This window comes from Mugil cephalus, chromosome 7 (assembly GCF_022458985.1).
Source record: "Mugil cephalus isolate CIBA_MC_2020 chromosome 7, CIBA_Mcephalus_1.1, whole genome shotgun sequence".
NCBI lineage: Eukaryota > Metazoa > Chordata > Actinopteri > Mugiliformes > Mugilidae > Mugil > Mugil cephalus.
In genome coordinates, this window is record NC_061776.1 from 1067544 (window position 1) to 1083919 (window position 16376).

Genomic DNA, 16376 nt, shown 5'->3' on the forward strand with positions numbered 1-16376 from the left:
AAAAAAATTAAAAATAAGTTCAGTGTATAATCCAACGACGTGTGGGCGGGGCATGGTGAGTCTGGGGGAGGTGTGGGCGGGGCATGGTGAGTCTGGGGGAGGTGTGGGCGGGGCATGGTGAGTCTGGGGGAGGAGTCTGGGGGAGGTGTGGGCGGGGCATGGTGAGTCTGGGGGAGGTGTGGGCGGGGCATGGTGAGTCTGGGGGAGGTGTGGGCGGGGCATGGTGAGTCTGGAGGAGCTGTGGGCGGGGCATGGTGAGTCTGAAGGAGGTGTGGGTGGGGCATGGTGAGTCTGGGGGAGGTGTGGGCGGGGCATGGTGAGTCTGGGGGAGGTGTGGGCGGGGCATGGATACAGATGCTGGTTCATCCAACGGCCTAGTGTTGGTCAGAGGTCAGAGAGAGATTCACAGGTAGAAAAAAAAAGTAAAAGAAAGAGTTTATTTCCACTGCAGTGACTCAGTCTCTACACATTTAAAGTAAAATCATAGGAAGCAGCTTTAATGTCTGACTACGTTAGTGGCTGATTACTGACAATATATATTAAATATGGCGGATATGATATAGATTATTATAGATATAGTGTGAGGTTATTGCTCTGTGTCAGAGGCAGTGGAAATGAACCCGGCTCCTAGCAGGTAAAACTCAGGGATGCAGTGAACACTCACATGTCTGCTGGCTGAGAGATTAGAAAGCTCTGAGAGGAACCTGGAGACCCTGAACACACCACAGACAGGACCAGTGTCTTTAGGCCTATTCTCAGGAGACCAGTTCTACCTGGGACCTGGTCCTGTGGTCCAGATATTGTTGTCCTCTAATGTCCATAGTTGTGTCTCTGCTGCAGGTCAGAGGACAGTTTCCACTTTCTGCTGGATGATAAACTCTACATTAGAGTCTGATCCGAGGACCTGTCAGTGTTTAACCCAGATGAACACATGAATGGTTTAATCCTGGTCTGAATGGATGAACAGGTCTCTGCTCCCTAACATCTGCCCACACTTTCATTCATTAAACATCTTCAGTATGAGACAAGAGACAAGAGACGGAAAAAGGACTCAGAGAGTCTGGTTCTCTCTGGACCAGGTTTATCTCAGGAGGATCAGGGTTCAGCTCATTTATGGTGTCATTTTTACTTAACTAATGACGGACATGGACGATTCCCACGGATTAAGAGACGAGCTCCCACATTATTCCAGATTAAACTAGTCCCTGAGAATAGGGCTTTAGAGGAAGCTAAAGGGTTGTGCTGTTATATTGCGAAGGGATTTCCTGCAGCTGTGCTCATGTCTTTGGTTTCACCCCCCACCACCGACCCCCCCCCCCCGATCAGACGTCATCCATGTCGAAGGCCCTCATCAGCAGGTCCAGGTCCCCGGCGCTGGCGGCCTGGAACAGCTCGGGTCGGTCCATCATGGAGATGGCGATTCTGAGGGCGGACCAGATGTTTGCCGACATCTGCTGGTGGCTGCAGCGCTGGCTCCGCCTCTGCTGGTTCAGAGCGGTCAGGAAGTTACTGACCGCCTCCCTGCAGGAAGGGGAGGGGACAACACAGACTGTGATGTCATACATCCATCCATCCATCCATCCATCCATCCATCCATCCATCATACATCCATCTGTTCCCTCCATCCATCCATACATCATCCATCCATCCATCTGTTCCATCCATCCATCATCCATCCATCTGTTCCATCCATCCATCCATCCATCCATCCATTCATCCATCCATCCATCCATCATACATCCATCTGTTCCATCCATCCATCATCCATCTGTTCCATCCATCCATCCATACATCATCCATCCATCCATCATCCATCCATCTGTTCCCTCCATCCATCCATACATCATCCATCCATCCATCCATCTGTTCCCTCCATCCATCCATCATCCATCTGTTCCATCCATCATCCATCCATCATCCATCCATCTGTCATCCATCCATCCACCTGTTCCATCCATCCATCCATCCATCCATCATCCATCCATCTGTTCCCTCCATCCATCCATTCATCCACCCATCCATCCATCCATCCATCCATCCATCCATCCATCATCCATCCATCCATCCATACATCCATCCATCCATCCATCATCCATCCATCTGTTCCCTCCATCCATCCATCCATCATCCATCCATCCATCATCCATCCATCTGTTCCCTCCATCCATCCATCCATCATCCATCCATCCATCCATCATCCATCCATCCATCATCCATCTGTTCCCTCCATCCATCCATCCATCATCCATCATCCATCCATCCATCTGTTCCATCCATCCATCCATCCATCCATCCATCCATCCATCCATCCATTCATTCATCCATCCATCCATCATCCATCATCCATCCATCCCTCCATCCATCATCCATCCATCCATCCATCCATCCATCCATCCATCCATCCATCATCCATATTGATCCTAATTTAATAGTATATTAAACTCGTCTCCATAATCCCCTGCACCATTTATTTGTGTTGTGGTGGAAGGTGCAGACTGTAGGACAGACTAGCGCACCCTATAGAGCTGGAGGCTAAAACACTGTCACTGTCAACCACCAAAATGTCGTCTTTTTGGTGCCAAAACTGAAAAGGCAACAACACTAAGTTGAAGTTTTGTGGAATATCAGCCACTGCCAGTCACAGGCGATTAAAAGAAATGATCGGAGTGGGACAATCATGCACATGCTAGCATGAGATGATTTGCCTCCAGCTAAGCCCCGCCCCTCAAAATACATCAGGCCGTTTACACACTGTGAGGGGTCTCTACACCTCACCATGTAGGCAACCTTTTGTTTATGGGCACCGGGATTATTGGGTTTGTGACACCTGTGTAGTTTCGGTAAAACATTTTATCAGAAGAAGGACAGCTCTGCCTTTAGTCTGGTGATTTCAACACGGAAGTTTGTTAGTTAGGCCTCGGTTTGTTATATTACTCTCAAACCAGAGGGCGGAGGTCACTGGTCGGAGGTCGGAGGTCGGAGGTCGGAGGTCAGAGGTCGGAGGTCGGAGGTCAGTCACCTGTGGGCTCCCAGGTTGATGCAGCTGATTCCCAGGTTGTATCTGGACCGGATGAATCCAGGCTGCAGCTCCAGAGCTCTGGTGTACGCCTCCACCGCCTCCTCGCTGCGGTTCCCGTTAGCCAGCGTCGCTCCCAGCCGGTTCCACAGCAGGTAGTCCTGAGGAGATGCATGACATCATCAAGCTGCTGCCAGGCCACGCCCACCAACCAGGACCTTTACTACCTACTACAGTGTTGTAGAGTAGCATTAGGAGGCGGTCCTAGGTGGTCTGTTACCTGTGTTGTGTTACCTGAGGTCTGACGGACAGTGCGGAGCTGAAGGCCTCCACCGCCTTGTCGAAGTCTGAGCTCAGGTTGAAGAGGACTCCCAGTCCGGTCTGCAGGTCTGGATCCACACAGTCCAGGTTCAACAGGGCGGCGTCCTGGAAGAGGACCAGGACGTCCTGCAGCTCACACCTGGACACAAACACAGTGAACTACACATCCCAGAGGGAGGTGGAGACGTGTCCCCAGGTGTCCTCCTGTCCTCTGGTGTGTGTCCAGGTGGGTTACCTGGCTGGGGAGTCCTGCTGTGGGCCCCTGTTCTCCTGGACCAGGTGTCGGTATCGGGGGTTGTGGCTGATCCAGCGTCTCAGAGCATCACACGCCTCCTGCTGGACGCCACTGTTAGTGAAGCTGACGGCGAGCGCCATGAGAGCCGGGAGGTTGTTGGGGCGGAGCTCCAGACACCTGCAGCAGGTCAGAGGACAGGGGACAGGGGACGGGGGACAGAGGTCAAAGGTCAGGGTCTAAACCACAGGTATCAAACAGGTGAGTGTGGCCCCTGGACTAAAGGAGTCTGACCTCTGCAGGGACACGACGGCCGCCGGCTCGTTCTCGTTCTCAGCCTGAGTCGTCCCCAGGAGCTGCCACGCCTGAGACCACAGGAAGAACTGAATCAGACCCTCAGACCCTCAGAGCTTTGACCAGACAACACAGGATGGATTAACCCTCTACAGGCTCAGTGAAATACTCCATGGTCTACAGTTCAGCCCTAGACCCTTACCATAGGACAGAAGAGGACATGTTAATGTCCCAGAGTTAAATCCAGATGAATGAGTGTCTCGTATCTGGTTCCTGGTCCTTGTTCTTCTTCATGGTTCGTGATAAACCAGTTCAGAGGGGGGACCTTGTAGACCACATTAGACCCTGATTAGACCTGACAATGTTTCCTAGATCTTCTCTGATTGGCTCAATGAAAACCACATGACAATAAACCTCACTCCTATGTGTAATGGAACCTAGTTCACCACTGCAGCAAATAATCTGAGCCTTAGTAACGACCGAGCAGCAGAAATGATTTTCTAGTGAACTCTGAGCTGACGTTCATGTTTTAACCGATGACGCTTAAATGAGTAAAAAAAGCTTATTTTTATAGGTCAAGTTATAACAAAGATGCTGTGAACAACAGTTACAGCATTGCCATGGAGACGGACACAGCGTTGCCATGGAGACGGACACAGTGTTGCCACAGACTTGGCGGAGCGATATTTTTAGTGATGAGGCAGCCGTGTTGTAACGCTGATACGTGTCTTATTGACCAATGTGATTGTGGGTCGGACCTACTTGTTGTATAACAGCACATTAACCAAGCCGAGCATACGTTAGCCGGGGATTCTGCTGGACCTTGGGCTAACGCTGCTAACAGCTGGAGACAAAGACCTCTTCTGTCCTACAATAACACATTTAGGACGTCTGAGGGCTTGAGTGAGAGCCTGTCGGGGTTAACTGGGATGAATGAGCTGATCAGATCAATGAGGATGGGGACCACGGCGTGACCTCTGAGTCCTGAGGGTCCTGTAGGATGGCGGCCTCCAGCAGCAGGACGGCTGTGTTCAGGTCTCCCTCCCGGGCCTTGTCCTGCCCCTCAGAGAAGGCGTTGGGCCAGTCCCTGTACGGGTTAGTGGGGTTGAAGTAGTAACTCTGCAGGACCACAGCAAACATCCCTCCAGTTAGCGTCAGCTAGCTTAGCATCCGTAGGCTTAGTTTAGGTTTAGGAGCAGGACCTGAGGGACCCTGTGACTCAATGTTACCTTCTCTCCAGGTGAGACTGTGGGCGGAGCCGAATGATCCTCCGCCTCCTCCAACCAGTTCCTTCGAGCAAGCTCCTCCCACTCGGCCTCCATCTTGTCCCAGAACTCAGTGTCCGACTGCCAACACACAACACAATGCACAACACAAAATACATAACAAAACACACAACACAAAATACACACCACACATGTGAGTTTGTTTCCTCATCTTCATCACCATCATCATCACCATCATCATCATCATCTTCATCACCATCATCATCACCATCATCATCATCATCTTCATCACCATCATCATCACCATCATCATCATCATCTTCATCATCACCATCATCATCATCATCACCATCATCACCATCATCATCACCGTCATCATCATCATCACCACCATCATCATCACCATCATCATCATCATCACCATCATCATCATCATCATCATCTTCATCATCACCATCATCATCATCACCGTCATCATCATCATCATCTTCATCACCATCACCATCATCATCATCATCATCATCATCATCATCATCTTCATCATCACCATCATCACCATCATTATCTTCATCATCATCACCATCATCACCATCACCATCATCATAATCATTATCACCACCATCATCATCATCACCATTATCATCACCATCATCACCATCATCATCACCATCATCACCATCATTATCTTCATCATCACCATTATCATCATCACCATCATCACCATCATCATCACCATCATCATCATCATCATCACCATCATCATCACCATTATCATCACCATCATCACCATCATCACCATCATCACCATCATCATCACCATCATCACCATCATCATCATCACCATCATCACCATCATCATCACCATCATCACCATCATTATCTTCATCATCACCATCATCATCATCACCATCATCATCATCACCATCACCATCATCACCATCATCATCATCACCATCATCATCATCACCATCATCATCATCACCATCACCATCATCATCATCACCATCATCACCATCATCATCTTCATCATCATCATCATCACCATCATCACCATCATCATCACCATCACCATCATCATCATCATCATCATCATCATCTTCATCACCATCATCACCATCATTATCACCACCATCTTCACCATCATGTCTTTTCACCTCCACTGCAGCTTTGGCTCTAACGAACTCGTCCTCCAGAGACTCGTTCCTTGTCATCAGAGACCGGCTCCGTCTGCACTGCCGGGACGCCACGCCTTCCTGAACACGCCAACACAACAATAACACAACAACACAATACACAACAAAATAACATGACAACACATAGAGTCAGAGTCTTTATTTATCCCTGATGGAATAAATAACTAGAAGAGCAGGAGAAGGTGGATGGAGGGTAAAACCAACAGGTCATAGGACAGAAGAGTCCAAACGTTCACTAATATACAAAATGTTAAATAAACAGAGTCAGTACAGCAATAAATCATGTTTAGCACGGATTACATTAAAAACAGCCATTAAGAAAAAAGAGTTGTGTAGTTGTGTGTCGTTGTCCTACCTGTGTGGAGGACAGTTTGTCCAGTTCGTCCAGACTGTGGACGTCTAGATTCTTGGACGCATGATCAGTTCTAAACTCAGCAGACCTGAAAAAGAAGAAAGGGATGAAACAGCGCCCCCTCAAGTCACTACAGGTCACTGCAGGTCACTACAGCGCCCCCTCAAGTCACTACAGGTCACTATTGGTCTCTACAGGTCACTACAGCGCCCCCTCAGGTCTCTACAGGTCACTATTGGTCTCTACAGGTCACTACAGCGCCCCCTCAGGTCTCTACAGGTCACTATTGGTCTCTACAGGTCACTACAGCGCCCCCTCAGGTCTCTACAGGTCACTATTGGTCTCTACAGGTCACTATTGGTCTCTACAGGTCACTACAGCGCCCCCTCAGGTCATTACAGGTCACTACAGCGCCCCCTCAGGTCTCTACAGGTCACTATTGGTCTCTACATGTCACTACAGCGCCCCCTCAGGTCTCTACAGGTCACTATTGGTCTCTACATGTCACTACAGCGCCCCCTCAGGTCTCTACAGGTCACTATTGGTCTCTACATGTCACTACAGCGCCCCCTCAGGTCTCTACAGGTCACTATTGGTCTCTACATGTCACTACAGCGCCCCCTCAGGTCTCTACAGGTCACTACATGTCACTACAGCGCCCCCTCAGATCACTACATGTCACTACAGGTCACTACACTGTTTTTATGTGAAATACTGAGAATCGTCTCTTCCTGAATCAATGACAACCATCACTGCTCCGTAGAAAATATTCAGCTTCTTTAGTTTTTATCCACAAACACAAAAGAGAGAAATGTGCAACTCAAAAGGATTCAATTTACAAAATGAATTGATCTCCTTGTCCCTCATCAGGAGGTAAATATCGGACGAACGCCGGCTGCACTAAACCCTCTGAGCTTTTATCCTTTGGCCTCAATAGAAGAAAATCTGCTTTTCACTAAATTAGTGGACTCGTGTCTTTCACGGATTGAAGGAATGAGCCAGTGAACCTGAACCACCATCGACTGTCACCTCTCAGAGAAAAGTTAGTTTCTTTAGGATGTAATCAGCATGCGAGTGACGGATGACGGTCTTACTTTAAACCTCATATTCAGCAGCTTGTTCAGAAGCTGAAGTACTTGTGACTGTGGTGATGTATCTACATGCTTCATCTACACAGACTGGACCAGGGGCTGGTTGGTCTCTGTTATTTACAGGACACTTCTTGTCCTTCTACCATGAGAATCTCTGGGACGTTGTGTCTGGAATATGTTGATGAAGGTCCGTCTTTAAGGAGGTGTTAAATAAATAAAGGAGGAGGTGCGGGACGTTACCAGAGCAGCTCACTGGACGAGTGGTGGGAGGTGCACCTCTTCTCGTGTCTCCTCCTGCTGTGTCCTCCGTCCTCCAGGTCCACGTCTGCCTCGTCCCACTTGTCCAGAGGAGACGACAGGCTGACTGGAGGAGGAAGAGACAAACTGAGGGTTCATCCTCTGAGGACGTGGGGACGTCTGAGGTCAAACATGAAGAGTCTCATCAGAATAAAAGCTCAGATTAACCCGACTCAAAGCTTTTAACTTAATGACTGCTAAACTCCACCGTCACCATGACAACCGCAGCTTAGTTAAGACTCAATGGACAACGAGTCCACCAGGGACATGATCAGCTAAATGTCCATATTTATATTCTTTTCTATTTGTGGAGGTTAGAAGATGAAACATTATAGTTATATTTATGTAGATTAAAGCTTCATTAATCAGCTGTGGACGACGGGATCGTCTCTGTCCTGTCCAACTTAGACCACCAGGACCTCCAGGACCTCCAGGACCACTGACCCGAGTCCAGGGAGATCCTCTCAGGTGTCCTGGGGCTGCTCAGGTGTCCCACCTCCACCTGGATCAGTTCCGTCTCTTCAGGCTTCACTCGGCGTCGAGGACTCATGGAGCTACCCTTCCTCCTCAGAGGACTCAGCCTCCTCCGGTCCTTGGTACCGCCCCCGCCCCCGCCCCCGCCCCCGTTACCAGTACTGCCCAAATCACTGAGGTCCACCAGGTCCAGAGATGTGGACAGAACTGGGAGAGAGAGAGGACAGTTCAGAGTCTGGAGTTAAATAACACGCTAATGCTAACACTAACACTAATGCTAACAACATGCTAGTAACACGCTAACAACACTAATGCTAACAACATGCTAACAACACGAAATTACGTTAAATGACGTTAAATGACGTCAAAAGATGTTAAAAGACGTTAAATGATGTCAAAAGACGTTAAATGGTGTTAAAAGACGTTAAATGATGTTAAATGATGTTAAATGACGTTAAAAGACGTTAAATTATGTCAAAAGACGTTAAATGATGTTAAAAGACGTTAAAAGACGTTAAAAGACGTTAAATGATGTTAAATGATGTTAAATGAAGTTAAAAGATGTTAAATGATGTCAAAAGACGTTAAATGATGTTAAAAGACGTTAAATGATGTTAAATGAAGTTAAAAGATGTTAAATGATGTCAAAAGACGTTAAATGATGTTAAAAGACGTTAAAAGACGTTAAATGACGTTAAAGACGTTAAATGATGTTAAATGACGTTAAAAGACGTTAAATGACGTTAAAAGACGTTAAATGATGTTAAATGATGACGCTGCTGACAGACTAAAGCTCGTCTCTTCATCTCTGACCTTCAAAGAAACAAGACTCATGAAATTCCAGCAGACGGCTCCTGTTTCAGTTTTTATAGAAATACAGGAAACAGCTCGAGTTTAATGCAGAGGAGGAGGAGGTTCAGACAGGAACAGGAGGAGGAGGAAGAGGAGGAGGAGGTTCAGACAGGAACAGGAGGAGGAGGAAGAGGAGGAGGAGGTTCAGACAGGAACAGGAGGAGGAGGAAGAGGAGGAGGAGGTCAGACAGAAACAGGAGGTGGAGGTTTAGACAGGAAGAGGAGGAGGAGGAGGAGGAGGAGGGAGGTGTTAATTAATGGATAAAGAACCTGCTGGGGGTGAGCTGACAGATGGTGGAGGAGGGAAAGTTAGAGGACGTGGAAACTCAGAGAAGAAGAGAAGGACATTCGGCCATTTTTGTCTCGTCAGCAGCAGCGTCTCCATGGAGACGTCATCAGTCAACCCTCGTTACCCTGACAACATGACATTTACCTGCTGTGTTGGAGGTGGGGGGCCGGGAGGACGAGGAGGGGGAGGACGAGGTGGGGGGCCGGGAGGAGGAGAAGGTGGAGGAGGAGGTGTCGCTGCGACTCTCTGAAAGGAAGTCATCGATGGACGGACTCAGCAGAGGACGACTCTCCTGCTGCTCCCCGACCAGCTGGAGACAAGAGGACAGTGTTAGCAGGACATCACGTCCCCATATCTCTGAGGATAGCGTCTCTGAGGACGACCATGTCTCTGAGGACAACCATGTCTCTGATTCTTCTGCTGACATCATCCCCTAGAACCAATCCAACCAACCAGAGACATTTAAAGCAATCACATGACGTGTACGACCACTCTTACGGTTCTGTCCATCACCACATCCCCACAGTCCCGCCCCCACGATCTGATTGGCCCAGTGGATGTTTGTTGAACAAGCTGTCCTGTCTCTGGAGCATTCTGGGAAATGCAGTCTCTGCCTGGGTGTCTGCTTGAACCAATCACAGATCAGAGTGCGTCCTAATCCTAATCCACCATTAATCCAGAGGATCCGGCACAGACACAAAAAACACGATCCACCATGGAATGTAGATGAGATGAGACTAGAGACCTGGAACTACACTACACCTGAGAGTAGACACCTGAGACTAGACACCTGAGACTAGACACCTGAGACTAGACTACACCAGAGACTAGAGACCTGTGACTAGACACCTGAGACTAGAATACACCTGGGACTAGAGACCTGAGACTAGACTACACCTGAGACACCTGAGACTAGACTACACCGGAGACTAGACTACACCTGAGACTAGAATACACCTGAGACTAAACACCTGAAACCAGACACCTGACACTAGACTACACCTGGGACTAGAGACCTGAGACTAGACTACACCTGAGACTAGACATCTAAGACTAGAGACCTGAGACTAGAATACACCTGAGACTAGACACCTGAGACTAGACTACACCTGAGACTAGACTACACCTGAGACTAGAGACCTGTGACTAGACTACACCTGAGTCTAGAATACACCTGAGACTAGACATCTGACACTAGACACCTGAGACTAGACTACACCTGAGACTAGACTACACCTGAGACTAGAGACCTGTGACGAGACTACACCTGAGACTAGAATACACCTGAGACTAGACATCTGACACTAGACACCTGAGACTAGACTACACCTGAGACTAGACTACACCTGAGACTAGAGACCTGTGACTAGACTACACCTGAGACTAGACTACACCTGAGACTAGAGACCTGTGACTAGACTACACCTGAGACTAGACTACACCTGAGACTAGAGACCTGTGACTAGACTACACCTGAGTCTAGAATACACCTGAGACTAGACACCTGAGACTAGACTACACCTGAGACTAGACATCTAAGACTAGAGACCTGAGACTAGAATACACCTGAGACTAGACACCTGAGACTAGACTACACCTGAGACTAGAATACACCTGAGACTAGACATCTGACACTAGAGACCTGAGACTAGACTACACCAGAGACTAGAGACCTGGGACCACACTACACCTGAGAGTAGACACCTGAGACTAGACACCAGAGACTAGAGACCTGTGACTAGAATACACCTGAGACTAGAATACACCTGGGACTAGAGACCTGAGACTAGACTACACCTGAGACACCTGAGACTAGACTACACCGGAGACTAGACTACACCTGAGACTAGACTACACCTGAGACTAGACACCTGAAACCAGACACCTGACACTAGACTACACCTGGGACTAGAGACCTGAGACTAGACTACACCTGAGACTAGACTACACCGGAGACTAGACTACACCTGAGACTAGAATACACCTGAGACTAGAATACACCTGAAACCAGACACCTGACACTAGACTACACCTGGGACTAGAGACCTGAGACTAGACTACACCTGAGACTAGACATCTGAGACTAGAGACCTGAGACTAGAATACACCTGAGACTAGACTACACCTGAGACTAGACACCTGAGACTAGACACCTGAGACTAGAGACCTGAGACTAGACACCTGTGACGAGACTACACCTGAGACTAGAGACCTGAGACTAGACACCTGTGACTAGACTACACCTGAGACTAGAATACACCTGAGACTAGAATACACCTGAAACCAGACACCTGACACTAGACTACACCTGGGACTAGAGACCTGAGACTAGACTACACCTGAGACTAGACATCTGAGACTAGAGACCTGAGACTAGAATACACCTGAGACTAGACACCTGAGACTAGACACCTGAGACTAGACACCTGTGACGAGACTACACCTGAGACTAGACTACACCTGAGACTAGAGACCTGTGACGAGACTACACCTGAGACTAGAATACACCTGAGACTAGACATCTGACACTAGAGACCTGAGACTAGACACCTGAGACTAGACATCTGACACTAGAGACCTGAGACTAGAGACCTGGGACTAGAATACACCTGAGACTAGACTACACCTGAGACTAGACTACACCTGAGACTAGAGACCTGTGACTAGACTACACCTGAGACTAGAATACACCTGAGACTAGACATCTGACACTAGACTACACCTGGGACTAGAGACCTGAGACTAGACTACACCTGAGACTAGACATCTGAGACTAGAGACCTGAGACTAGAATACACCTGAGACTAGACTACACCTGAGACTAGACACCTGAGACTAGACTACATCTGAGACTAGACTACACCTGAGACTAGAGACCTGAGACTAGACTACATCTGAGACTAGACTACACCTGAGACTAGAGACCTGTGACTAGACTACACCTGAGTCTAGACTACACCTGAGACTAGAGACCTGTGACGAGACTACACCTGAGACTAGACATCTGACACTAGAGACCTGGGACTAGACTACACCTGAGACTAGAGACCTGGGACTAGACTACACCTAAAAGCTGTGAATCATTCAAACCGATCGGCTGATCAATGTCGTTGTCAGGCGTTGATCAGCTGATCGTATGTGGGACCAAACACTGGAAACGTTTCTGAGGTAAACAAATGTGGTTGTCATGCCAACCTTGGTTGTCACGGTGAGGAGGGGGTTTTCTTCAGGGGGGGCCTTTCTACCAGGAAGCTCCTTCAGCACCATGGCAACGAGCCCGTCCCCTTTCCCCTACAACAGATGACAGAAGTCACCATGGCAACGATCAACACCTGGACCAACTCAGCTGATCTGAGACAAGATGGTGATGAAGATGATGATGAAGATGATGATGGTGATGATGAAGGTGATGATGGTGATGATGGTGATGATGATGATGATGAAGATGGTGATGATGATGGTGATGAAGATGATGAAGGTGATGGTGGTGATGAAGGTGATGAAGGTGATGATGATGATGATGATGAAGATGGTGATGAAGATGGTGATGATGATGATGAAGATGATGAAGGTGATGATGATGATGAGTCAGTTAAAATCTGATCCGTTCATCTGAGACAGATTAAAGAGAACCACTTATTGGAGAAAAGACCAGGACCGGGACCGGGACCGGGACCAGGACCGGGACCGGGACCGGGACCGGGACCGGGACCGGGACCGGGACCAGGACCGGGACCAGAACCAGGTCCAGGTCCAGGTCCAGGTCATGTGAACTCCAGGAGACCTGGAGGAGCTGTAGTCCAGATGAGCCTGGTCCATGTTGACCTGCAGCAGAGGCTTTTATTGATGTGCTGGACTCTAATAACACTGACTGGGGGTAAGATGAGACGTTCACGGTCCTCTGGTTTCAGTAGGACATCTGAGACTCTGCATCACTTTAACCTTGGACTCATCTCCTCAGTAACTCTTCATCATCACAGACGCTTGTTTCTGACTCAAAACCATAAATATTAGATCCACAAGCAACCATCTGGATCCACCTGGTCTGGATCCACCTGGTCTGGATCCACCCGGTCTGGATCCACCCGGTCTGGATCCACCTGGTCTGGATCCACCTGGTCTGGATCCAGCCAGTCTGGATCCACCTGGTCTGGATCCAGCCAGTCTGGATCCACCCGGTCTGGATCCACCTGGTCTGGATCCACCCGGTCTGGATCCACTGGTCTGGATCCACCCAGTCTGGATCCACTGGTCTGGATACATGGACATGGCCTAGAATACACCTTCTAAACGCATCTTTACTCCCTCGCCTTTAACTTACCTTAACGTTTGTCATTGGCTAAGAAGCACTTGCAGGGAGCTTGTTTATTCAGTTTTCTTTGCTTTTTGTGTTTGTGTGTTTTCTGAAGTGATTTTGTGGTTGTGTCTTTATCTTAATCTTAAACCTATTTTATGTCCCAATGTAAAGCACTTTGGCTTCTCCTGTGGTTTCTTAATGTGCTCTATGAATAAAGTTGATTGATTAATTGATTGATTAATTGAAATGATTGATGATATGCGTCTGGGTTAAGGAAGGTCCGTCCAGTCCAACCCGTCAGGTCTTAATCTCCATCCCTCCGTCATCATCATCATCATCATCATCATCATCATTCATGCTATGCTAACAGGGTTAGCCTGTACAGCTGTGATAAAGAATAAAGCACCAATGTAGGAGGAGGAGGCTGGAGCACAGGAGGTCATAAGGTCAGGGGGTCAGGGGGTCAGTGGTCAGGAGGTCATAAGGTCGGGGGGTCAGAGGGTCAGAGGTCAGGAGGTCATAAGGTCGGGGGGTCAGGGGGTCAGAGGTCAGGAGGTCATAAGGTCGGGGGGTCAGGGGGTCAGAGGTCAGGAGGTCATAAGGTCGGGGGGTCTGTGGGTCAGTGGGTCCAGGATCAATAACCAGGCAGCAGAGCTGATGCTTCATGAGACCTGGACTCTTCATGTTCTTTCATCCTCAGATCAAAGCAGCTTTCATCAGCACTCTGCTTCCCCACACACCCTGAACTCAACACACTGGACCAGCCATCTGGTAACCAGGGTAACCAACACCCATCACCTCCTGGTAAACCATGGTAACCTCCATGGTAACCTCCATGGTAACCACAGTAACCCCCACCCATTACCTGCTGATAAAAAACACCAGGGAAAGAAACATGGAGGAGAACAATCTGATGATCTAATGCTACGACTACAAATAGGACTAGTACTAGTAAAACTAGTAGTACTAGTAAAGTTTTACTAGTACTACTAGTTTTACTACTAGTAGTAATTAGTGGTATAAGTGGTGTTACTTGTAGTACTGGTTAGTGATACTATTAGTAATACTACTAGTACCTGTACTACTAGTAGTATTACTGCTAGTAAGGGCAGTAGTATTGGTACTAGTACTATCAGTAATACTATTATATTGGTGCTAGTAGCAGCAGTATGTGAGGTGCTGGGGGAGCGGCGGCCATCTTGAGGGGCCTCCAGAGAAACATCAGAATTAAACTGAACTAAAAAGTTTCATCAATGAGAGAAAATTCAATAGAAACTGATTCTGAGCGAAAACATGAAACAAACTACATCATTAAACGTTAAATCAAAGTGATGTACACGTGAGTGAATGAATGAATGAATGAATGAATGAGGCCGTTAGTGGGACGTGGAGCTTTAATTAATAATAACATGATCAATAATTATATTGATTAAAGTCTCTGAGTTCATTCATTCATTCACTCGCTGGTGTGTGGATGAGTCTCTGGTTTCTCCTGGTACTGGTCTCTGTTCTCCTGAGGCTGAACTCACCTGAACCTGGTACATGATGTCAGATCACACCTGCACCACCAGCGGGACGCAGCTGGAGCTCCAGCCGCTAGCAGTGCACCTCAGCCCGGCTCCGCTACGACAGACCGCTCGGTGTCTCTCTGGAGCCCGTGGGCGCTGAAGCTCGGTAACACCAGGCCGAAGACCAGCTCCTTAGTCCGGACTGCTCCGACTCCGAGTCCCGGTCCGGTCCGCTCCGCCCAGGCTGTCCGACGAAGAAGATGCGAAACGCCGCGGGATCCGGTTTTCATCTCGCTGCGCTCCAGTGGAGGGCGGGGCGAAAACAGGCCGAGAGGAGCCGAGAGGGGCCGAGAGGGGCCGAGAGGAGCCGAGAGGGGCCGAGAGGGGCCGAGAGGAGCCGAGAGGGGCCGAGAGAGGCCGAAGGGGGCCGAAGGGGGCCGAGAGAGGCCGAAGGGGGCCGAAGGGGGCCGAGAGGGGCCGAGAGGGGCCGAGAGGGGCCGAGAGGAGCCGAGAGTATAATACTTTAAAGGGATAAAATATGACACGCGTGTAAATTTCACTTGAGACATTAGGTTTACGTTTAATTTAAACAATTACTCAGAACCAGTTTAATTCTTTGGGTCTCAGGAACAATAACATTAGACAGGTGATTTATATAAATACTTTATTTATCCCGAAGTAAACACCGGTTTAATGATCTACGGGACAAACTCCTGGGGAGGAGAGCTCAGGAAATGATCAGCTGATCCACGTCAACTTTGTTTCAATGAAAGGAAGGAGTTCCTCAGGGATCGGTTCTACGTCACATCAATAATTATATGAATACTCTTGATCCTGTGGTGGATCCGTGATCCAGATTGTGGAACCAGCTGCAGAGTCTGTCTCTGACTCATGAACCACACGATGAACTGATGAACGATAAACGTCAGTGGAC

General features: G+C 48.5%; 1 protein-coding gene across 1 annotated transcript; it reads right to left on the reverse strand.

Moving 5' to 3' along the window:
• Positions 1-258: 258 nt before the first annotated feature.
• Positions 259-15806, reverse strand: pex5lb (peroxisomal biogenesis factor 5-like b). Its single transcript, XM_047590745.1, has 14 exons — positions 15464-15806; positions 12833-12928; positions 9782-9947; positions 8467-8703; positions 7966-8089; positions 6638-6722; positions 6244-6342; positions 5093-5209; positions 4839-4982; positions 3864-3934; positions 3573-3749; positions 3311-3476; positions 3020-3177; positions 259-1521 (listed from the first exon to the last, which is right to left on the reverse strand). The coding sequence occupies exons 1-14, from the start codon at positions 15476-15478 to the stop codon at positions 1323-1325; spliced, it is 1854 nt and encodes a 617-aa protein (XP_047446701.1). The 5' UTR covers positions 15479-15806; the 3' UTR covers positions 259-1322.
• Positions 15807-16376: the final 570 nt, after the last annotated feature.